This window comes from Dendrobates tinctorius, unplaced genomic scaffold (genome assembly GCF_039654945.1).
Source record: "Dendrobates tinctorius isolate UK_male_01 unplaced genomic scaffold, ASM3965494v1 ptg000137l, whole genome shotgun sequence".
NCBI classification, from domain to species: Eukaryota; Metazoa; Chordata; class Amphibia; order Anura; family Dendrobatidae; genus Dendrobates; species Dendrobates tinctorius.
Genome location: NW_027361805.1, coordinates 2,056,063 through 2,079,397, shown reverse-complemented (window position 1 = coordinate 2,079,397; position 23,335 = coordinate 2,056,063). Strand labels below are relative to the sequence as shown.

Sequence of the window (23,335 nt, the reverse complement as noted above, 5' to 3'; positions counted from 1 at the left end):
AAGTAACTAAGAAAATAGCCTTTAGCTTAGACAAACGAGAACAGAAATGTCCGTTAAGTCAGGCTCAGACCTGGAGTTTCAGCACACACGGGAGGCTTAGTCCTCCCCACATACAATTCCCTGGTTCAGGAGCAGGCTACATTATAAGGGTGTAGCCACACCCACGAACCCAGCAGCTGACTGGTCACGTGACTGACCTCACCACAGGTCCTTGCAAAACAGTAATATAGCAATATCTATTATGCCTTACAATACGGAGACAAGCCATCTCTGAGACACATATCTACCATCGATTATACAACCCTTTGCCACGTCTTAGCAGACACATCAAAATAATAGTACTGGTCCACCTTGCATCCTAATAGGTGGTAACATTCAGGATGTACTGGTAAAAGGCGGAATGCTGATTCTATATCTGACTTTGCTAGCAGGGCGCCGGTCCCAGCTGCCCAGACTAATTCTGCAGCCCTGCCAAAAGACGAATATGTGACAGAAGCCTCCTCTGGGGGGGGGGGGGGGGGGGCAGCGTCGTTAACCGATTCACCCTTTGGGCGAGACAGATGATGGATTAAATGATATTTACCGGGCTCCTTTCTTGGTATAATGCCAAGAGGAGATATTTTGATATTTTTGAAGGGCAGCAACAGAAAGGGGCCCGCCATTCTGCCTAGCTCAACTTCCTGTTCTATTTTTTGGTTTAGGATTTCGGGGAATTCTCGAGATGATATTAGGTTATTGGCTAATGTTGGGGCTCTAGTCAACTTGAAGGTGATAAAGAAACCGTCTGTAAAACCTGAGTGTAATAGCTGTGCCGCTTCTTTATTGGGGTAGAGGTCTAGCCAGGGGGCCATCGCGGTTACGCTCACCGGGGTTTTGCCTTGCAGGCGCTCTGTTTACTTGAGTACACCTTGCTGCGATGCTGGTGGAACTCCGGCTCCCGCTATGGCGATAGGCTGGCTAATGCTGTGGCTGGATGGACCAGGGGATTGAGGGGCGTCTTCCCGGCTGATAGCCACATTTGGAGTGTGTGACTGAATGTCAAGCGCTGGAGCCTGAGTGAAGCCAAGTGATGGCGGAACTCTAGCTCTGAGTTGGGCAGTGACCTGATGGTCATGATGGCTGTAAGCCCTGGGGGATGGCTATCCCCGGCTGATAGCCCCCAAATTAACCCCTGAATTATGGCGTTCGCTGTGCGCCTGATGTCACCTATCGGGACTAAGCGACGGCTCGGACCCTTCTGATGTGGTTGTAGATTGAGATGTCCAGTATCTAAGTCGGCTGGTATGTGACTTGTGTCTGCAATCATAACGGGAAGGGCGGCGACTTTTAGAGGGGTAGTGCAAATTAACGCGGGAATCGTAGGAGGAGGATCGTGCCGACGAGTGGCGTCTACGCCTTCGTCTGATGTGGCTATGGGGGGGGTGTTAGGGGCATGCAAGTCCTCGGCAAGTGGTGGGTTACTGGCTAAAACCGATGCTGTCGTGCAGCGGTGGAAGGGTTAAATTGCCAGGATATGAGGGGGCGGGGGTTAATATACATTCTTTATTATTTGTTTGGGCTATTGGGGGTTGATGTATTTGTGGGGATTATGTTAGTGTTTGGTGTGACTACAGTAGTATTATACAGTTGCAGAGCGCTTTGATTGGTCGTACCTGACCGAACAGAGCGCTCTGCAGCTGCGTTGTGTGGTCTCCCGGTCTCCAGCCATCCCCGTGCAGGCGTTTGATCAGCTCCTGCAGGAGACAGCATGGAGACCGATCCATGGGGGCTCAGACTGATCTCCAGGCCTCCCCGTGCAGGCACTGTTTGAGCGCCTGCAGGGAGCAGCGTGGAGATCCCTTCAAGCCTGTCTCGGCATTGTTCTGGCCGAGACAGGAAGTGAAGAGCTGGAGGGGGTGTGGCCACGCTCTGTAGAGCAGGAAGCCGGGCAGGGATTTCATGCCCCGATGCCCAGAGTGTCCTGTCGCACTGCCCGCACTTGGCCAGCAGGGGCCTTGCCGATGGCTCCCCCACCTGCAGCCGCTCAGGATGGCAAATGCCCCGACCGGCGGCCTACCTGTGCCGGAGCGCCTATGTCGGGAGCAGCCAACAACGCAGGCAGAGGACCAGAGGCCACCACGGTACCAGGGCTCTGTGGGGGGGCTGGAGGCGCCGCTGCTGGGACTGCAGGGGGAGGCTGCATCAGGGGGCCCCGGGGGAGAGCAGGAGAAGGAGGCGGGCCGGACGCAGGCTCTAATGGGGGTTAAAGAGGAGGCCTGGACGCAGGCACTATCAGGGGATGAGAGGGCACGGACACAGGCACTAAAGGGGAGTGATGTGAGGGGACAGGGAGATAAGCACTGAGGGTGCCAATAATGGTTTGAATCCAGTGCTCACCTTCCTGTGCTGCTCTCAGTTGCAGGGCCTTCAGGAGATCGTCCCGACATGGCTACCAAGGATTCAGGACAAAAGCTTCCAAGTGAGTGACCACCGGAGGGAAAGGAAGATCTCTCCTGGGTACCTGGATTTAACCCCTGTAGGTGTGGCCATAGATACCTTCCCCTCTAAGGACCATTGGACAGCAGGGCATCCCAATTAGTACATCACGGAGGGGGAGTGGTGTGAGGGGGGATGTATTGGGCACTGTCCGTATTTTATTAGCTTTGTCCATGGTGCTCCACAGTCAGAGGCACTTTCCTTAAGCAGTACTGTGCCTGCCATTCTCCGGGAAACATTGCTTTTGGCTCGTATGCCTATCGCAAAGAGATGAAACAATAGAAGACCCCCGCAGATTTCACACTGGGTCAATATGGTAAATACTGCAGCTTCCTACGTGAGGGTAGTATATAAATATAGACATTGTCCTCAAAAGTTTGATAAGGTATGGAAGCCTTGGTTTGATTCCCTTTGACTCACATTAGTTCCCTGGCGATGGAGTATTCTCGCATGATAAAGTACGTGATATTTGGTGCCTGACATGGGTGTCTTATGTTTTTGGTTAAGATATGGTATGTTAAGGTTAACTTTTCCAGGCACAGCATTAATGAACAATGAGAAATGCTGTTTGTTCTATGAAGTGACCTTGTTATGTTGTATAATCTTAAATAAAACGAGTAACAAACAAACAAAATAAAAGGGATCATGTAATAATATTATAAGGTTTATTTTTAGCAAATTCAAATACAGGAGATAAAAATTAGTTTTAAAGAAAAAGCAAATCTGAAGCCCTATTTTCAATGGACAAAAATAAAATGTATACCAGCCAGCTATGATGCTTCGTCTGCACATCGCTGCACTGGTAGACAGGATGTCATCGCTGCAGCCAAGAAGAGGACTTGGCGGGGGATATAACTGCTGATGAGGTTGCCTCCTACTTTAATATTGAAGGCCTATTTTTTTTTTTTTTTTTTAAATAGGTCATCAATACCAGACGAGTGAGGGTGCGACAATCGGCACCCCTCGCTGATCAGTTTTTCCCGATGACAGCAACAGCCAGATGTGATCAGTTGCAGAGCAAAACAAAGCAGCTCCGTCTACTGCAAAGTAGCTGAGGCACTTCTGACCCTATACGTATGAAATCTACTTCAGGCTGTGTGCCCACGATGCGATTTTTAAGCGTTTTTGCCGCAAAAACGTTTTAAAAACTCATACAGAACGCACCCCATGCATTCCGCACATGCTGTGCTAATGCTGCGCTTCTTTCCGCGGCGGAATCGCATCGCGGAAAAAAACGCAGCATGCTCATTTTGCGGAATCGCAAAGAATTGATGCGATAACGCACCCATAGGAATGCATGAGAATCGCTTACTTCCCGCATGTGGCTATGCCAACCATGAGCGAAGTTAAGCGTCTCATGTGCGGATGGTACCCACGGTGTGGAGAGGAGACTGTCCTCCAGGCCCTGGGTACCAGACCCCTGTTAAAAAAAAAAAGAGAATAAAAAATAAAATCGGGGTATATTTACCTTCCGGCGTCACGCGCAGCCTTCCCGGGCCTCAGCGTTCCCAGTAATGCCTTGCGGCAAGGACCTGTGATGACGTAGTCTCGCATTACTCTAGCGGTCACGTGAGATCACTATAGCAACGCGAGACCAACGTCATCACAGGTCTCGCAAGGCATCGCTGGGAACGGGAGCGTCGCTGAGACTGCGCGGGACATCAGAAGGTAAATATACCCAGATTTTTTATTTTTTTTTTATCATTTTTAACATTCTTTTACTATTGAGGCCGCATAGGCGGCCTCAATAGTAAAAAGCTGGTCACACTTGTCAAACACTATGTTTGACGAGTGTGACCAACCTGTCAATCACTTTCCAAGCGATGCTTCAAATCACTTGGAAAGTGCTTGAATTTCGCACGCGAACATAATCGCGGCAAAAACGCAAACATAATCGCGGTAAAATCGTGTGTTTTCTGGGAAGGAGTCCGGTTTAAAACGCTACGTGGGCACATAGCCTCAAGGTGACGTTCAACAAAGTACATTTCTTGCATATTTTCAGTGGAGATTCAAGCTTCAAAACCGCATCAATAATGAGGCATAATTCAGATCCTAAGTAGGAAAATCAAGACAGGAAGTCCTCGATAGAGATACTCAAGGTACAAGGAGCATGGATACACTCTTCTAGTACAACTACTATGCTTGGTGTCTTTTAGGCCAGGTTCACATAGCGTTAACACAGACCGTTTAGCGCATAGCGTTGACGGGCTGCGTTAACGCTATAGCATAACGCGATATGAGTTATGCTATACCGCTAGCGCTGATGAATCATCAGCGCTAGTGGCGACGGAGCCTCAGATGCTGCAGCTCGCGTCCGAGGCTGTCAGTGAATGACGGCACATCGCGAACGCGTGCCGCTTTACGGCATGCGTCGCGATGCACCACATAATGGGGGTCAATGGCAGCGTTAACGGACTGCGTTATATCGCGTTAGGCTGGGGTCACACTGCGCTATGGCAATCAGTTTAACGGACCGCGTTACACTGCGGTATAACGCGGCGTAATGCAGTCCGTTAACGCTGCCACTGACCCCCACTATGTGCGACGAATGCACGCGTTCGCGATGTGCCGTCATTCACTGACAGCCTCGGACGCAGTATATCACGTTATGCTATAGTGTTAACGCAGCCCGTGAACACTATGAGTTGAACGGGCTGTGTTAACGCTATGCTATGTGAACCTGGCCTTATACCGCGGTGTAACGCAGTCCGTTAAACAGAATGCCATAACGCAGTGTGACCCCAGCCTTAGAATACTAATTCTCAGAGAGCAGGAGGACCTCTGAACGCTATAAAGCATAAACCCAAACCCTACTATTTGTGCAGACTTTGTAACCCCCTGAAGGTGTTTGTGGTCTCCAGAGCAGAGTCTGATGGCGCACTACTTGGTGCCAAGAGCAAAGAACATTCAGAGAGCACTGCTATGGGGACTGGGAGATTTATCAAACTCTTTTAAGAGATGCCCTTTTTTGCAGGAGTCTCCCTGACAATTCAGGAGAGTAGGTAAATATGTCTTAGGCTGTGTGTACATTAGGTCCATGCCTACCATCAGATATAGGGACTGTGACGGATGCCATGCAGTGGCATTTGTCACCAACAGTGACCCAATGTTTAAAAAAAAAAAAATTTTTTTTTTTTTTTTTTTTTTTTTTTTTTTTTTTACACACAACATAAAACACACAGCCCAGTTTCTTGCCTGCTGTACTTTCCTATGCAGTTAAATAAACTACGCCTAAGTATACCATCCAAACAAACACCAAAAGGGCATTATTTGTCTTTTTAATTTACTGAATGTGACCTATAAAAACATTATACCCAGTACAGTGGCCAATCAGTCTCTTTGCTCTGGCGGCTGCTGGAAATAAACACGTTAAAGGGAACCTGTCAGCAGGATTGTGCAGAGTAACCTACAGAAAACTGCCAGGTCGGCGCCGTTATACTGATGATACCTGGGTGATGAAATCCGCATTTTCAGTTTTGAGTTAATGATATGCTCATGCCCCGGGATGAGCATATCATTAACTCAAAGAACTCAAAAAAGCGAAACGCGCGTAGGGGTCCCGCAGTCCACACAACAGATAAGTGTGTGTGAGTAGATACCAACCGTATCTATTCCTGGCATATATCTACCTCTGGCTCTCTTTCAGTGTCTATTGTCTCTTACATGGCTGACAGCCTTTTTGTCTGTGGTTACCAGTGGTTCCTACCTTAGGATTACTTTCATTATATACATTTGTTTTACACTGGTGGATACACTTATTTCCCTCAGATATTTGCTGTGATTGACATAGGATTATATATTCCTCTTTATGTACCAGGCCTAGTCCTAGTATTGGACTATTCTCATGCACTATGTCACGTCGGCGGCGGTAGCCGCCGCCTATACTCACCGGCGCCTGCCACGCCACACTGTGTCCGCCTCCTCCTCCTCGTTCCCCTCTGCCCGGCGCGTGCCTGCTTCATGCGGGCGCCTTAGGCCACGGGCGCGCGCCCTGCAGGTTTCTTAACCCTGCAGCGCCCGCCCAGAAGCCTGAGCGCCCAATCAGCCGGCAGCACGGGGTATATCAGGCGTCTCCAACATGGTGGAGATGCCCGATTATCGTGTGCCTTTCCTGTGCGATATCCTGGCCAAGTGTTTAGGGGTTCCCCCTTTTCACTCTCCGTCCTGTACTCCGTGTCTCTGTCCTACACTCCAGTGCTCAGTCCTGGCCCCCGTGTCTCTGTCCTGTACTCCAGTACTGTACTCCAGCACCCAGTACTCCGTGTCACCGTTCTATACTCCGTTCTGCATTCCATTCTCTGTCCTGTACCCCTCACTCAGTCCTTTGAGCCGCCCCTCTTGGTTCTAGCAGTCGCGGCATCTGTCTTCCGAGGGTCTGCCCCTAACGGCCCCTGTACAGGGGTCGTCACCACCTGGCGCGCTCGCCCCCGGGAGCTCCAGTGCCACGATCCAGAGGGTCCACTCTCAGACGTATCCTTCCTGGTCGTCACACACTATTGCACTTTATGTGAACATTGAGAAGATACTGTGTGCTTTTCTATTTAAGGGATAACAGAGAGATCCATTTTCTGCTACCTTTATATGCTTTTGTTCAAATATTGCAATTTGTACCATTACCTATACCTACGTGTGGCAACTGGGTGTCGCTGATTCCCTTATCGTCAATTTTATAACTAATTTTTCCTAAAATTGTATTTTATTTCATTTTTTGTATAACAATAAAATTTATACTTTTATTGCTCCTGGTTCCATTTTTTCTTTGGTTTATACACATGGAATAGACCTGCACCATGCGGCTTCGTTCCATGCATTTACATCCAGCAGCACCAAACTTAACAGATCAATGGGGATGCCAGATGTCGGACCACCGCTGATGTCATATTGATGACCTACTCTGTGATGGGAGAATGCTTTCAGCATATATAATGTACACAAAGCAAGCTTTACTACTCATGATTGTGAACACGTAGGCACAGGTTTACATGACTTGTATGTACACATATACCTGCTTTATATGGTGGTCCTCTGACAGGTGTAGTGGGGGCTGTGAAGGCTTCTAGTTGGTGGCCTCCAGATGACAAGGCAGCCACTTCTCCCTCTTTTTACCAGCGCTCCAGAGCGAATTTTTATCATGTTCTGATTTTCCTAAAATTCAAGGCAAAACATAGTGGGTTTTTTTATTGCTGATATTTTGCTAAAATCAGAACATACCACAAGTGCAAGAACACCTGTCCGTTAAAATGACTCAGCCCTCCTTTTCGGTGATAACTGTGCAGTGTGTAATAGGCAGTGCCAGGAGGGCAGTCACGGCCCCACTCTAGGAAGCGTTACTTGCTCACTTGTTTTGGTGAGCCCGTTGTTCACAAGAAGAGAAAGAATGGAGACACGTCCTACAGTGCTGACGATAAAACTCGCCAATGCAAGTCACCGGCCAACATGGGTCCAGCATGCTGAAAAACAAAACATGGACTGTTTTTCACGTCTGATGAAAAAAACCTGGAATGTGAAACCGGCCTAATATGAAGAAATTGGATTAGTTTAATTCATTTTTAAAAATTGGTTGCTCCTAGCTTATTAGTAGGGATTGATCTATCCTGGTACAAAAGACGAGCTTGAAATCTAGAGGCGTAATAGACTAAGGGGTTAAACTATTATGCAACATAGTTAGCCAGGCCGAAAAAAAACATTTATCCATCCAGTTCAGCCTATATTCCGCCAGAATAAATCCCCAGATCTACCTCCTTCTAAAGAACCTAATAACCGTAAGACACAATATTGTTACGCTCCAGGAAGACATCCAGGCCTCTCTTGAACCCCTCGACTGATTTCGCCATCACCACCTCCTCAGGCAAGGAATTCCAGATTCTCACTGCCCTAACAGTAAAGAATCCTCTTCTATGTTGGTGGAAAATCCTTCTCTCCTCCAGACGCAGAGAATGCCCCCTTGTGACCGTCACCTTCCTTGGTATAAACAGATCCTCGGAGAGATATTTGTATTGTCCCCTTATATACTTATACATGGTTATTAGATCGCCCCTCAGTCGTCTTTTTTCTAGACTAAATAATCCTAATTTTGCTAATCTCTCTGGATATTGTAGTTCCCCATCCCCTTTATTAATTTTGTTGCCCTCCTTTGTACTCGCTCTAGTTCCATTAAATCCTTCCTGAGCACCGGTGCCCAAAACTGTACTCCATGTGCGGTCTAACCAGAGATTTGTACAGAGGCAGTATAATGCTCTCATCATGTGTATCCAGACCTCTTTTAATGCACCCCATGATTCTGTTTGCCTTGGCAGCTGCTGCCTGGCACTGGCTGCTCCACTTAACTTTATCATTAACTAGGATCCCCAAGTCCTTCTCCATGTCAGATTTACCCAGTGGTTTACCGTTCAGTGTGTAATGGTGATATTAATTCCTTCTTCCCATGTGTATAACCTTATATTTATCATTGCTAGACCGCATCTGCCACCTTTCGGCCCAAGTTCCCAACTTATCCAGATCCATCTGTAGCAGAATACTATCTTCTCTTGTATTGACTGCTTTACATAGTTTTGTATCATCTGAAAATTTAGATATTTTCCTGTGTAAACCTTCTACCAGATCATTAACAAATATGTTGGAGAATAGTTCCCAACACCGACCCCTGCGGTATCCCACTGGTCACAGCAACCCAGTTAGAGAATATACCATTTATAACCACCCTCTGCTTTCTATCACTAAGCCAGTTACTTACCCATTTACACACATTTTCCACCAGACCCAGCATTCTCATTTTGTGTACCAACCTCTTGTGTGGCACGGTATCAAACACTTTGGAAAAAAAAAAAAAAAATCACGATATACCGCGTCCAATGACTAACCTTGGTCCAGTCTATAGCTTACCTCTTCATAAAAACTGATTAGATTGGTTTGACAGGAGCGATTCCTCATAAACCCATGCTGATATGGAGTTAAACAGTTATTCTCATTGAGAAAATCCAGAATAACATCCCTCAGAAACCCTACATTTTACCAACAATAGAGGTTAGACTTACTGGCCTATGTTATTTTATGTACATTTTAGACATAGGTCAATAAGGAATGTATGAAGCGGTCTCAGGAGCTGAGCCTGCATCATCAGCGCCAGATACCGGCTAGGTTACATAGCCTACATCTGCTTGTAACTAGTGATGAGCAAGTATGCTTGTTGCTCAGGTGTTCCAAGTATATGAGAGCAGAGCAAAGTACTGCAGTACGCAGGCGCCAGGAAGGTCAGAGAGGTCCAGCACCTGCGCACTGCAGTACTTTACTCTGCCCTCAACAGGGCAGATATGAAAAAAGAAGAACAAGCAGCGTGTATAGGAGTCACGATCACCCATATTAATAAATTATCCAAACGAATGAGGAAGCCACGCTCCCTGGTGGCGATACGCGTGGGGCAGCTCCCACATTGCACCAAAATGCTGGTTGCAGGTTTTATCCTTAACATGTTTTTTCTATGAGGCATTTATCCTCTGCCTGTTTCAACCTGGTCTTACCTAGCCTTTTTTTCATGCGCTAATAGGGGTTTTTCCTTCTTTCCCCTTTATTCTTATTTAGGTAGCTATATATTTTTAGACATCAACAAAAAAATTTTTGGCACATGTGTCTTTAGGCAGGGTCATTTGTTGTCATAGCATTTTCCAGGTCCTCCCATTAGGATGTAATACACAAGTATATTTGGTGTACACATCTACTTTGCCTCGGATTTCTTTGAGGCGGCTAATTCCATTCTTATACATGTGTGATAGTTTATATTTTTTTTATTGTGGTTTATTATGCAATGTGTTTACATTGGCACTTGGTAACTGTTTTGCTTGACAACATTGTGCACTTTCTATGTATTTATGCTGAGATATTTTTTCTGTATGTAAACCAGGATCTGTCACTTGCATATGTATATATCACCTATGTTTGCCAGCTTGGTGTAATTGGGCACATTTGGGTCTTTATACGGACCTTAAGTGGTTTCATGTGGGCCTCTTTTAGGGCTTTTCCATAGTTTTTTTTTTATCTTTTGTCTGTCTGACTAGTGTCTTTTTGTAATAATAAAATTCATTATATTGGTTACCATTTGTTTAGATAATTTATTAATATGGGTGATCGTGACTCCTATACACACTGCTTGTTCTTTTTTTCATGCTTGCTGCTATAGTGTGTTGTCACAGATCCCCTAAAATACTCTGGAGTGCCCACTTAAGGCTAGTTTCACACTAGCATTTTGAGGCACAGCGGATGCTTGCCGTGTAGCTCCGCCCCTGCCGCTCCTACGGTCAGCTCCGCCTATGGGCGCATGACGCTGCACGCGACCTGTGTACCCTATCTTTAGCACTGGGTACGCAGGCATGCTTTTGCCGGTGCATGCGTCCTTTTGACGGTGCGCCGACCTGCGCCAAACGCAACGTGTTGCATTTTGATGCGGCCGGAGCACCGTCAAAAGGACGCATGCGCCAGCAAAAGCATACCTGCGCAACCAATGCTAAAGATAGGGTACGCAGGTCGCATGCAGCGTCATGCGCCCATAGGTGGAGCTGACCGTAGGAGCGGCAGGGGGCGGAGCTTCACGGCGAGCGTCCGCTGCGCCTCAAAACGCTAGTGTGAAACTAGCCTAAATCTAATTTAACAGGGCAGATAAGTATGCCTGCACAGGAGCGTGGTGTCGGGGAGCCACGAAGCAAGCAGGAGGGTGGTGTTGCATGAAGATGGGAGGCGCCAGACCAAGGGCCTGCGACACCTATCGGACCGTCCCCGGGTGAGAAAAATAAGTTTTATTATACTTCTCTTGCAGGTTGGACCTGGGGCTTATCTACAGCATTATATCATGAGATATATATATATATATATATATATATATATATATATATATATATATATATATATGCCCTGAAAGGCGGTGGCCACATCTTCTAGCGGCCAAAACAGGTGACAGGTTCTCTTTCAGTAAAAACAAAACCTAAACACTAATAGCAAAGTTAAATTTTGGATTTTTTTTCTCCCCACAATTGGATTTTTTTTTTTCCTCTGCATTATACAGTAAAATGAATGGGATCATTCAAAACTACAAATCCTCCCACAAAAAGACAAGACCTCACAAAGCTGTGTGGATTGAAAAAAAAAAACAAAACAAAACCAAAAGTTACAGCTCTTGGAATATGGGGAGGGAAATAAGCAAGCACAAACTAAAAAGAAGTGATCTGGTTGACAGTCACGGCCACTTCAACACGGTTTTCTTGCATGAGTTGTGAAGAAGTCTCCATGTGAGTGATGTGCAAGGGAGTCCTGGCCCAATACTAATGCGGGCAGTCTGCTCCCTCCGCAGGGGAGAGCCCAGCGTCACCCACACCACGCCAGTCCCTCCGCAGGGGAGAGCCCAGCGCCACCCCCACCACGCCAGTCCCTCCGCAGAGGAGAGCCCAGCGCCACCCCCACCACGCCAGTCCCTCCCTAGAGGAGAGCCCAGCGTCACCCACACCACGCCAGTCCCTCCCCAGGGGAGTGCCCAGCGTCACGCCCACAACGCCAGTCCCTCTCTAGAGGAGAGCCCAGCGCCACCCCCTCCACAGAGGAGAGCCCAGCGTCACCCACACCACGCCAGTCCCTCCGCAGAGGAGAGCCCAGCGCCACCCCCACCACGCCAGTCCCTCCCCAGAGGAGAGCCCAGCGTCACGCCCACAACGCCAGTCCCTCCGCAGGGGAGAGCCCAGCGTCACCCCCACCACGCCAGTCCCTCTCTAGAGGAGAGCCCAGCGTCACCCACACCACGCCAGTCCCTCCACAGAGGAGAGCCCAGCGCCACCCCCACCACGCCAGTCCCTCCGCAGAGGAGAGCCCAGCGCCACCCCCACCAAGCCAGTCCCTCCGCAGAGGAGAGCCCAGCGCCACCCCCACCACGCCAGTCCCTCCGCACGGGAGAGCCCAGCGCCACCCCCACCACGCCAGTCCCTCCCCAGAGGAGAGCCCAGCGTCACGCCCACAACGCCAGTCCCTCCGCAGAGGAGAGCCCAGCGTCACCCCCACCACGCCAGTCCCTCCGCAGGGGAGAGCCCAGCGCCACCCCCACCACTCCAGTCCCTCCGCAGGGGAGAGCCCAGCGCCACCCCCACCACTCCAGTCCCTCCGCACGGGAGAGCCCAGCGCCACCCCCACAACGCCAGTCCCTCCGCACGGGAGAGCCCAGCGCCACCCCCACCACGCCAGTCCCTCCGCAGGGGAGAGCCCAGCGCCACCCCCACCACTCCAGTCCCTCCGCAGGGGAGAGCCCAGCGCCACCCCCACCACTCCAGTCCCTCCGCAGGGGAGAGCCCAGCGCCACCCCCACCACTCCAGTCCCTCCGCAGGGGAGAGCCCAGCGCCACCCCCACCACGCCAGTCCCTCCGCACGGGAGAGCCCAGCGCCACCCCCACCACGCCAGTCCCTCCCCAGAGGAGAGCCCAGCGTCACGCCCACAACGCCAGTCCCTCCGCAGAGGAGAGCCCAGCGTCACCCCCACCACGCCAGTCCCTCCGCAGGGGAGAGCCCAGCGCCACCCCCACCACGCCAGTCCCTCCGCAGGGGAGAGCCCAGCGCCACCCCCACCACTCCAGTCCCTCCGCAGGGGAGAGCCCAGCGCCACCCCCACCACTCCAGTCCCTCCGCAGGGGAGAGCCCAGCGCCACCCCCACAACGCCAGGCGCCAGTCACTACACAGATAGTCATCCCCCACACAGATCATCCCACCAGCCACACACATCTCCATACATCACACACCTGACAGCAGTATCCTTGTCCACCTCACATTCGGTGATTACATCTATCTCGGTGGGTCTCCGCCATCTTCTAGAAGACCAGCGATATCACAGCAGTGCTGGAAATCGCGCCCGTCCACTAGAGCACCTGGATCAGGTTGTACATCCGCAGCACTGCCTGAATGAGGATGAATGCCTGCAGCTCACTGCACGGGGATCCCTCTCCGGTAGCAGGAACGAACTGGCGGATGGACGGCTCTTATGTCTCCCGGAATAAGGGACTGTCTCTACCTCCACTGGAGAACATGCCGCTAAAATGGCTTTATATAAGAAACATATAGGAGCAGCTCTTTGCGTGCTCACCATTCAATGCCACCGTGTCATGGTACGCCGGGCCCAGCACTTCACATGTACAGGGCGGCCAGCAGGGGGAGCACCGTCCGCTATACGCTTCACATGTACAGGGCGGCCAGCAGGGGGAGCACCGTCCGCTATACGCTTCACATGTACAGGGCGGCCAGCAGGGGGAGCACCGTCCGCTATACGCTTCACATGTACAGGGCGGGCCAGCAGGGGGAGCACCGTCCGCTATACGCTTCACATGTACAGGGCGGCCAGCAGGGGGAGCACCGTCCGCTATACGCTTCACATGTACAGGGCGGCCAGCAGGGGGAGCACCGTCCGCTATACGCTTCACATGTACAGGGCGGCCAGCAGGGGGGGGGGGGCACCGTGCCCTATACGCTTCACATGTACAGGGTGGCCAGCAGGGGGGGGGGCACCGTGCCCTATACGCTTCACATCGTGTATAGAACGCCCCCCATGCATTCCTATGGCATTCCGCACATGCTGTGCTAATGCTGCGCTTTTTTCCGTGGCGGAATCACATCGCGGAAAAAATCGCAGCATGATCATTCTTTTGTGCGGAATCGCAAAAAATTGCCGCGATTCCGCACCCATAGGAATGCATGAGAATCGCTTACTTCCTGCATGTGGCTATGCCCACCATGCGGGAAGTTAAGCGTCTCATGTGCGGTTGGTACCCACGGTGTGGAGGAGAGGAGACTGTCCTCCAGGCCCTGGGTACCATACCCCTGTAAAAAAAAGAATAAAAAATCGGGGTATATTTACCTTCCGGCGTCCCGCGCTGCATTCCCGGCCTCAGCGTTCCCAGTAATGCCTTGCGGCAAGTCCTGTGATGACGTAGTCTTGCGTGACTCTAGCGGTCTCGCGAGATTACTATAGTAACACGAGACCAACGTCATCACAGGTCTCGCAAGGCATTACTGGGAACGCTGAGGCCCGGGATGGCAGCGCGGGACGCCGGAAGGTAAATATACCCCGATTTATTTTTTTTTTATCATTTTTAACATTTTATCTTTTACTATTGATGCCGCATAGGCGGCCTCAATAGTAAAAACCTGGTCACACTTGTCAAACACTATGTTTGATGAGTGTGACCAACCTGTCAATCACTTTCCAAGCGATGCTTCAAATCACTTGGAAAGTGTTGAATATCGCACGCGAAAATCGCGATCATAATCGCTCGGAAAAAAACGCGCGATTTCTGGGAAGGAGTCCGGTTTTTAGTGTCCGGAATAAAACGCTACGTGGGCACATAGCCCCACAGCACTGTTCATCAGGTAACATGTTCCTTATATTCCAGGTAAGGCAGGTTACAAATTTGTGCTTTATAGCGCAGCGACGGCCTGCGCACGGCCACCGCTAAGCCCCGCCCCCTCCCGGCTCCCTGCCCGCCCCATCCGGTCATCGCCGCCTACTAGCGCACATGGACGCTTGCGATCTGCGCACCCTATCTTTAGCATAGGGTGCGCTGGCCGTGCGCTAGCAGGATTTTGCTGTGCGCTGCACACTTTTGAAGGTGCAACATGCTGCGTACGGGTGCACCTTCAAAAGTGCGCAGCGCACGGCAAAATCCTGCTAGCGCACGGCCAGCGCACCCTATGCTAAAGATAGGGTGCGCAGATCGCAAGCGTCCATGTGCGCTAGTAGGCGGCGATGACCGGATGGGGCGGGCAGGGAGCCGGGCTTAGCGGTGGCCGTGCGCAGGCCGTCGCTGCGCTATAAAGCGCAAATGTGAAACCGGCCTAACATGTTCCTTATATTTTTATCCCCTTAGGATTTTCTCTATTAGGCTGACGTGTGGGGCATCTTAATGACTGTGTTTTAGCCTCTTTTATGGGCCATGGCTACTAAGTAGTTGCACTATGTAAGTTAACGTTTGGAACAAGCCCTAATATTAGCCTCCCTTATGGATTCTGATTCACTTTGAGTTTCTATTATCAGTAAGCTTCTATTTTTGGCTACTTTTACTAATAGATTTAATCCACATTCCTTATATATGAGTCTGCATTAATACTGTTTAGCCTTATTTAGGCAATTAACTTTCTATGAATCATCCATGGTGGATATAACTTTCAGGTGACACTCACTTTTTTGAGTATTAACTTTAGATATCTATTTATGTGTCATAGTTATTTGTAAACTCTCATAAAGGAATCTTTTTTTATAAATTTTTATATTAGCCTAATAAGCACACTTGCTATCTTTACATTTTTTTTACTGGTTTTCTTTTGTGAGCCTTTTTTGATAATATGTGAGCCAGTATTTGGACTATTTAGCCTGGACCAGGCAACTAACTCATAATCATTCTTTGTGGCTAGAATTTGCAGGTGATACCTACTCACTTAATCACTAGCTCTTGTTATACCTGTAGGAGGATGTATTATATCACCTAATGAGACACTTATTTTTCAAGTTCTTTGAATCCTTTTACAAAACCATTGTTGGTATAATCTATGTGACGTAGTAAGGATTTATGATTCTGTAACTGGGTATTCATAAAATTTATTGTTACCTTGTCATTTTTATAGGAACATGTATTGTCCCTTTTGAACAGTGTTTTTTTTGTAACATATATCTCCACTGAAATTTATTGAATTTTAATGTATTTAATACTATTTGGCATAAGCTTCCTATTTTTGTTTTGGATATAATGCATTTATGGAAGTGCCATTGAATTAAGCCTTTACATTGGTATATAAGTTCCCTATCAGTATGTCTTTGGAATGTGGGAGGAAACCAGAGAACCCAGAGGAAACCCAAGCAAACACGTGGAGAAAATACAAACATGTTGCAGATGTTGTCCTTGGTGGGTTAGAACCCACGACCCCATTGCTGCAAGGCTGCAGTGCTAACCACTGAGCCACTGTGCTATAGTATGTTTTTGGGATGAAGAAGACGCCCTTCCATGTCATTAATAATGTCACCTGGGCTGACTGTAGCACTGTATCCTTACAGACCATGAGAGCCTATTACAACAATGCACATAACAATACAAAGGTTTAGGAGGTCGGTGTATGTGACGTACTAGCAGGTGACAACACAGTCTGAAAAACAAATGTAGAAGGTCGAACTGGGGTGTCTGGAGCCCACAGGGGGAAAGGACTTTAGGGGCCCACCTGTTAGCCGTTATCCCAGAGATAGTGGAACTTCGACTGTAAAACACAGGTGGCTCCTGCACATCTAATGTGCGCCCCCATAACTGGGATGTACAATTACGGTAGTTTGCGTCAAGGCTCACAGTCAGCTCTGCTACATCTAGATGGCAGGCTGCATGGTTGAATGATGCGACTATACAGCCTGTCATCCAGAAGAGACACTGGGCAGTGTCTGCTACCACTGCTCAGTGTCTCACCACAAGCTCGCAGTGACGTCAGACAGGTTATAGGTAGAGATTAGTGGACACCTGGATATTCAGGTTCAGCAGCTTAGGCCAGACAGTTAAAAAAGTTCGGGTTCGGGTACCAGAACTGTACTGTGACGGATCGCACCGATGAAGGGGATGTCGACTTCGCTCACCTCGGGGGAGGGGAGAAAAGGACCCAGCAGGGATTGGCTCTCTGGCGCCACCACTTGCACTAGGTCAGTCAGGGATCTACACCAAGGGCAAATAATCGCCGGAAAGGCTTCCCTTATAGGTACAAGTTATTGAGGCGCTCCCAGTGAGGGGGGATATACATCACCAGTCCAGGCTGGAGATATATATATAAACATCCTGGCCATCACTGCCAGAGTTCCTCACTAACACAGTAATGTATTCTGCCACCAGTTCCTCCTTCAACATAAGCCCTGTCCGACAACAGGCTTATATCAGGTCAGAAACCAACCTGGGTAGCATATACAGTTGTGGCCAAAAGTATTGATACCCCTGCAATTCTGTCAGATAATACTCAGTTTCTTCCTGAAAATGATTGCAAACACATTCTTTGGTATTATTATCTTCATTTAATTTGTCTTAAATGAAAAAACACAAAAAGAATTGTCCTAAAGCCAATTTGGATATAATTCCACACCAAACATAAAAAAGAGGGTGGACAAAAGTATTGGCACTGTTCGAAAAATCATGTGATGCTTCCCTAATTTGTGTAATTAACAGCACCTGTAACTTACCTGTGGCACCTAACAGGTGTTGGCAATAACTAAATCACACTTGCAGCCAGTTGACATGGATTAAAGTTGACTCAACCTCTGCCCTGTGTCCTTGTGTGTACCACATTGAGCATGGAGAAAAGAAAGAAGACCAAAGAACTGTCTGAGGACTTGAGAAACCAAATTGTGAGTAAGCATGAGCAATCTCAAGGCTACAAGTCCATCTCCAAAGACCTGAATGTTCCTGTGTCTACCGTGCGCAGTGTCATCAAGAAGTTTAAAGTCCATGGCACTGTGGCTAACCTCCCTAGATGTGGACGGAAAAGAAAAATTGACAAGAGATTTCAACGCAAGATTGTGCGGATGTTGGATAAAGAACCTCGACTAACATCCAAACAAGTTCAAGCTGCCCTGCAGTCCGAGGGTACAACAGTGTCAACCGTACTATCCATCGGCGTCTGAATGAAAAGGGACTGTATGGTAGGAGACCCAGGAAGACCCCACTTCTTACCCCGAGACATAAAAAAGCCAGGCTGGACTTTGCCAAAACTTACCTGAAAAAGCCTAAAACATTTTGGAAGAATGTTCTCTGGTCAGATGAGACAAAAGTAGAGCTTTTTGGGCAAAGGCATCAACATAGAGTTTACAGGAGAAAAAAAGAGGCATTCAAAGAAAAGAACACGTCCCTACAGTCAAACATGGCGGAGGTTCCCTGAAGTTTTGGGGTTGCTTTGCTGCCTCTGGCACTGGACTGCTTGACTGTGTGCATGGCATTATGAAGTCTGAAGACTACCAACACATTTTGCAGCATAATGTAGGGCCCAGTGTGAGAAAGCTGGGTCTCCCTCAGAGGTCATGGGTCTTCCAGCAGGACAATGACCCAAAACACACTTCAAAAAGCACTAGAAAATGGTTTGAGAGAAAGCACTGGAGACTTCTAAGGTGGCCAGCAATGAGTCCAGACCTGAATCCCATAGAACACCTGTGGAGAGATCTAAAAATGGCAGTTTGGAGAAGGCACCCTTCAAATATCAGGGACCTGGAGCAGTTTGCCAAAGAAGAATGGTCTAAAATTCCAGCAGAGCATTGTAAGAAACTCATTGATGGTTACCGGAAGCGGTTGGTCGCAGTTATTTTGGCTAAAGGTTGTGCAACCAAGTATTAGGCTGAGGGTGCCAATACTTTTGTCTGGCCCATTTTTGGAGTTTTCTGTGAAATGATCAATATTTTGCTTTGTGCTTCATTCTCTTTTGTGTTTTTTCATTTAAGACAAATTAAATGAAGATAATAATACCAAAGAATTTGTGTTTGCAATCATTTTAAGGAAGAAACTGAGTATTATCTGACAGAATTGCAGGGGTGTCAATACTTTTGGCCACAACTGTAATTGACCAACAGAGCATGCGGATGTGGGTATTCGTGTTTCGAGATAAAAAAGCAGCCCAAGATTAATTTTATATTTAATCGCCGAAAAGGCGCACTAGAAATATACAGGTATATATTTACAAGAACAATATACAGGTATACAGTCAGGAGTGTAGTACAAAGGTAGGTTATAGATAGGCTGCAATTACCGTGTTTTGTAGCATGTGACCACAGGGAGGCGCTGATGGATCACAGGTCCAAATCTTAGTTACAGGCTTTCATTGGCCGCTTCAGGTAACGGACCCTTCTGCCAGTAGAAAAACTAAGTCCAAAATGAGGGGCTGCCTTATATCTCCTAGGCTGCCCCCTCCCACACTCTGCTCCCACCCCTGGGCTTGTGCAGTCTCTCTCCTCCCATATCTGAGAATATGATTTTCTGTCCAAAACCGTGGATGGCAAATAACTTTCCGCCTGGACTCTGAATGGGTTGGCGGCACTGCCACTGGGTACCGCTGGATTTTATCTGCGCATAAAGACTAAATATGCCTACTGTACATAATTTCTGGTAGCTATGCTTTATAACTCAATAATGCACAGTGCTACAGGTGGCTGCCGGGCACGGGCATGTGGGGGAAGGAATGTCGATTCCGATTATGTGCTCGGCTAGTCTCAGAGATATTGCATTCTGTTATTATAGGTCATTTCCCAGATTCAATAACTCAGAGTCTTGCTGTGACCTATAGTGCCACGCTGTCTCCATGTGCTTGAGTCAGACAAAAGAATCCAATTTGCCTGTAGCTGCAGAGAGCTCACACCCTGGTGCTAATTGGTGGGGACCGAGCTTCAAAGAGCTTCTTCCTGGAGTTTATTAAAGGAACACATTGCTTTGCTTTTTATGGCCTGGGGGAATGCAAGGGTAGGGGCACATTTCATGAGTGGAGGAGAGATCTCCCTCACAAGTACCCAGATCCAATCCCAGACCCATTCACTTGAATAAGGAGCACGAATATCCAGTGTTTGCTACGCTGTCATGTGCATGACAGAGTGGAAAACACAGCTTCTGATCAGCAGTAAATTCATCACCCCCGGTCAGAGGGCCGCAGTTCACACACTGTCAAAAGATCTGAGTCTGTGATCGGAGGTATGAAGTTTACCTCCGGTCACTGGTGTCAGCTGATGGGACTGCTGCTCACATCAGCCAACGCCTGCTTCTGCTAATAACAGAGAGAGCAGGAGTGGATGATGGGAGTATTCATTAGCCTGCGCTGTAAATAAATCATTAAAAAAAAAAACTTGTGGGTTCCCCTGTATTTTTGATAACCAGCTAGGCAAAACTCCTACAGAGGGGTCAACACACTGTATTTTTTAATTGTTTAACTAAATAGTTTACATAAGCGGCATGGGGTCCCCCCATTTTTGACGACCAGCCTTGGTTAAGATGATTTGCTCGCTTTTCTTCTATCTATGTAATATATATACATATACAGGTGCTTCTCACACAATTAGAATATCATCAAAAATTAATTTATTTCAGTTTTTCAATACAAAAAAATACAGAAAAGTAAAACTCATATATTATATAGAGTACTTACAAACAGAGTGATCTATTTCAAGTGTTTATTTCTGTTGTTAATGATTAGGCTTACAGCCAATCAAAACCCAAAATGTCATTATCTCAGTAAATTAGAATAATTAACAGAAACACCTGGAAAGGCTTCCTAAGCATTTAAAAAGGTCCCGTAGTCTGTTTCAGTACCTCCACAATCATGGGGAAGACTGCTGACTTGACAGATGCCCAGAAGGCAGTCACTGACACCCTCCACAAGGAGGGTAAGTCCCAAAAGGTCATTGCTAAAGAAGCTGGCTGTTCACAGAATGCTGTATCCAAGCCTATTAATGGAAAGTTGAGTGGAAGGAAAAAGTGTGGTTCAAAAAGGTGCACAAGAAACCGAAATGACCGCAGCCTTCAAAAAAACAAAACCTCAGCCTTGAAAATCGCAGAAAAAATGCCCAGTGTGAACTTAGCCTAAAGGGGTTCTTTGATGAAAGCAATTTATCACAAATCTACAGGTTAGGTAGGTGATAACTTATTGATCGGTGGAATCCAACCATTGGAAACCACAACAATTGGAAGAATGTGGAACTTTTATCCATGACAGGACACTTATCTCCATTTTAAAACGGAGCCGCCGATGGGATCTCTGACCGCAGCTCCATTCATTCTCTTTAGGGCTTCTAGAAAGAGCCAAATGCAGCCCCCTAAGGGAATGAATGGATCAATGGTTGAGTCGTACATGCTGCTCCATACTAATGGGGATAAGAGTTCACATTCTGCAGATTCTCACCAATACATAACTTATCACTTATCCTTTGGCCATGTTCACACGTTCGTTATTTGGTCAGTATTTTACCTCAGTATTTGTATGGCAAAGCCAGTGGAACAATCGCAGGAAAAGTATAATAGAAACACATCACCACTTCTACATTTATCATCCACTCCTAGTTTTGGATTATAAATACTTAAACAAAATACTGACCAAATACTGAATGTGTGAACATGGCCTTAGAATAGGTGATTATTGTTTGTTTTTACCATAGAAACCCTGTAAGTGCATATTTGCTATTGTCTAATAGTCACAGGACAGGGAGGGGTTAAACATCAAAGTATTTAATCTCTATTGTAAATCAAGAAACATCCCCTTATTGATATCAGAGACAATAAGTGACCTCCATACACAACACAATCCCCTATATCAAGACCAATAATACCACATCCAAGGGAGAAATACCACCACACCATGACCAGACCACATATTAATCACCAATAACGCAACAAAATCTTACACAACACGTAGCCATTAGATGAGAAGAGATTCCAACCATAAGTTATATAAAAAAATTTTTAATTATTATAAACATATACAGTTTATTGGCCCCATGTAATGCTCCATACAAAATAATAGGCCACATACAGTATGAGCGTTTTGATCGTGGCCTCCATTTCTGGAAAGTTCCCCGCCTGGGTCTGTGCCACTTGTTTCACCCAGGACATAGGCTGGGGTACAGATCAAAAATAAGCAAAAACAGCCTGGCCTCACTGCGTTTGCCTGCATTCAGTCCACCAATTGTAGGGATTCGCTCTGGTAGGTAATGGCAGGGCTGCAGTAACGAGGCAACACACAGGCTTAAAGTCCAATTTCAGTGGTTTAATGTCACGTTGCAAACAGCAGATTAACAAAAAATAAGGGAAAACATAAATGTACTCCAGCTTGGAGAACCACTGGTCCCAGACTCACCTCTTGCACGGGACGGGCTTAACTAAGCGGCTGGCAGGTCCTGCGGCATCAGCCAGGTGCTATTCCCAGGGTTGTTGAGAGTCTTGCTGCTAGAGTCCTGCAGCACGGGTGTTAGGGCTGGCGGAACGCACCATATAATAAAATAGTAAGGTGCGTTCGCAGCCCGGGGTCCACCGTGAAGGGGTGGTAACCTGCTGCTGAGTAATGGTGGAAGTATAAAGTGGTATACAAGAGGTCACACGTTGGTTAACGTCACCCAGTGTGAACAGAAGCGAACTCTGTTACGACACAGAGCCGCGCCACCGCTGAACATAAATGCCAGAGCCTGTTAAAATCACAGTACTCGGCAAGAGAGCGCACAGTATGCGGTCACAGAACTCAGCCCCAAGGACACAAGGTCTGAGTCCCTCTAGACCTACTGAGCACGCAGCGTCGCACCTGCCACTATAGCTGCTGACTAAGGTGGAGTGTCGAGCGCGTGCACCGTGGCGTGCAGAGCCACCGGTGGACACTGATGTTAGTCTCAGACTCTGCCTCTACCTACACCTAAGCCTGGGCGCTTAAAAGGCTAGGCTGCACAACACATGCGTACCAAGGGTAGGGGTTTCAAATGAGTCAGTCACCAGAGACATTCATACTTGCAAACAACACTCACCCCTTATAGTCTGGCAATGCAGTCTATACTAGCGCATGGCCGAGCAGCCATGCGAACCTTTTATAGCCGCGTCCTTCCGGGACCTTCCTGACCTTTCTGATGGTCCAATCCGAGCTGGAGTAGGACCTGAGCATGTGACCTCCGATCTCCAATGAGAGATCGTCCCACGGGCATGCTCAGTAGACCGAAAGGAGGACTTAGTCCCTGGTGTAGCCCGCTGCTGACCAGCATGCGTTGCTATAGCTGGACCAGAGGTGGTAGCAGCAACCAAACCCACGGAGCTAGTCTGGGCAGAGCGCTGGGACCAACGAGTCTGCTGAGCAACCTCCTCTGTGGCTGGAGAGGAATG

At 47.9% G+C, this 23,335-nt stretch overlaps 1 protein-coding gene across 6 annotated transcripts in view; it reads right to left on the bottom strand.

Annotated features, from left to right (window-relative positions):
- LOC141048598 (uncharacterized) overlaps window positions 1-23,016 on the bottom strand; it is a 75,408-nt gene extending 52,392 nt beyond the window's left edge. Inside the window, exons 1-2 of one of the 6 annotated variants that reach the window (XM_073544340.1) lie at window positions 22,987-23,016; window positions 7,481-7,620 (exon numbers count right to left, since the gene is read on the bottom strand). Coding sequence is in view for 1 of the 6 variants with exons in the window: in XM_073544337.1 (XP_073400438.1) it covers window positions 13,582-13,584 (3 nt within the window). In the remaining 5 variants the exon portion in view is untranslated. The other 5 variants (XM_073544339.1, XM_073544338.1, XM_073544342.1 and 2 more) reach the window with 5 other exon arrangements.
- Window positions 23,017-23,335: the final 319 nt, after the last annotated feature.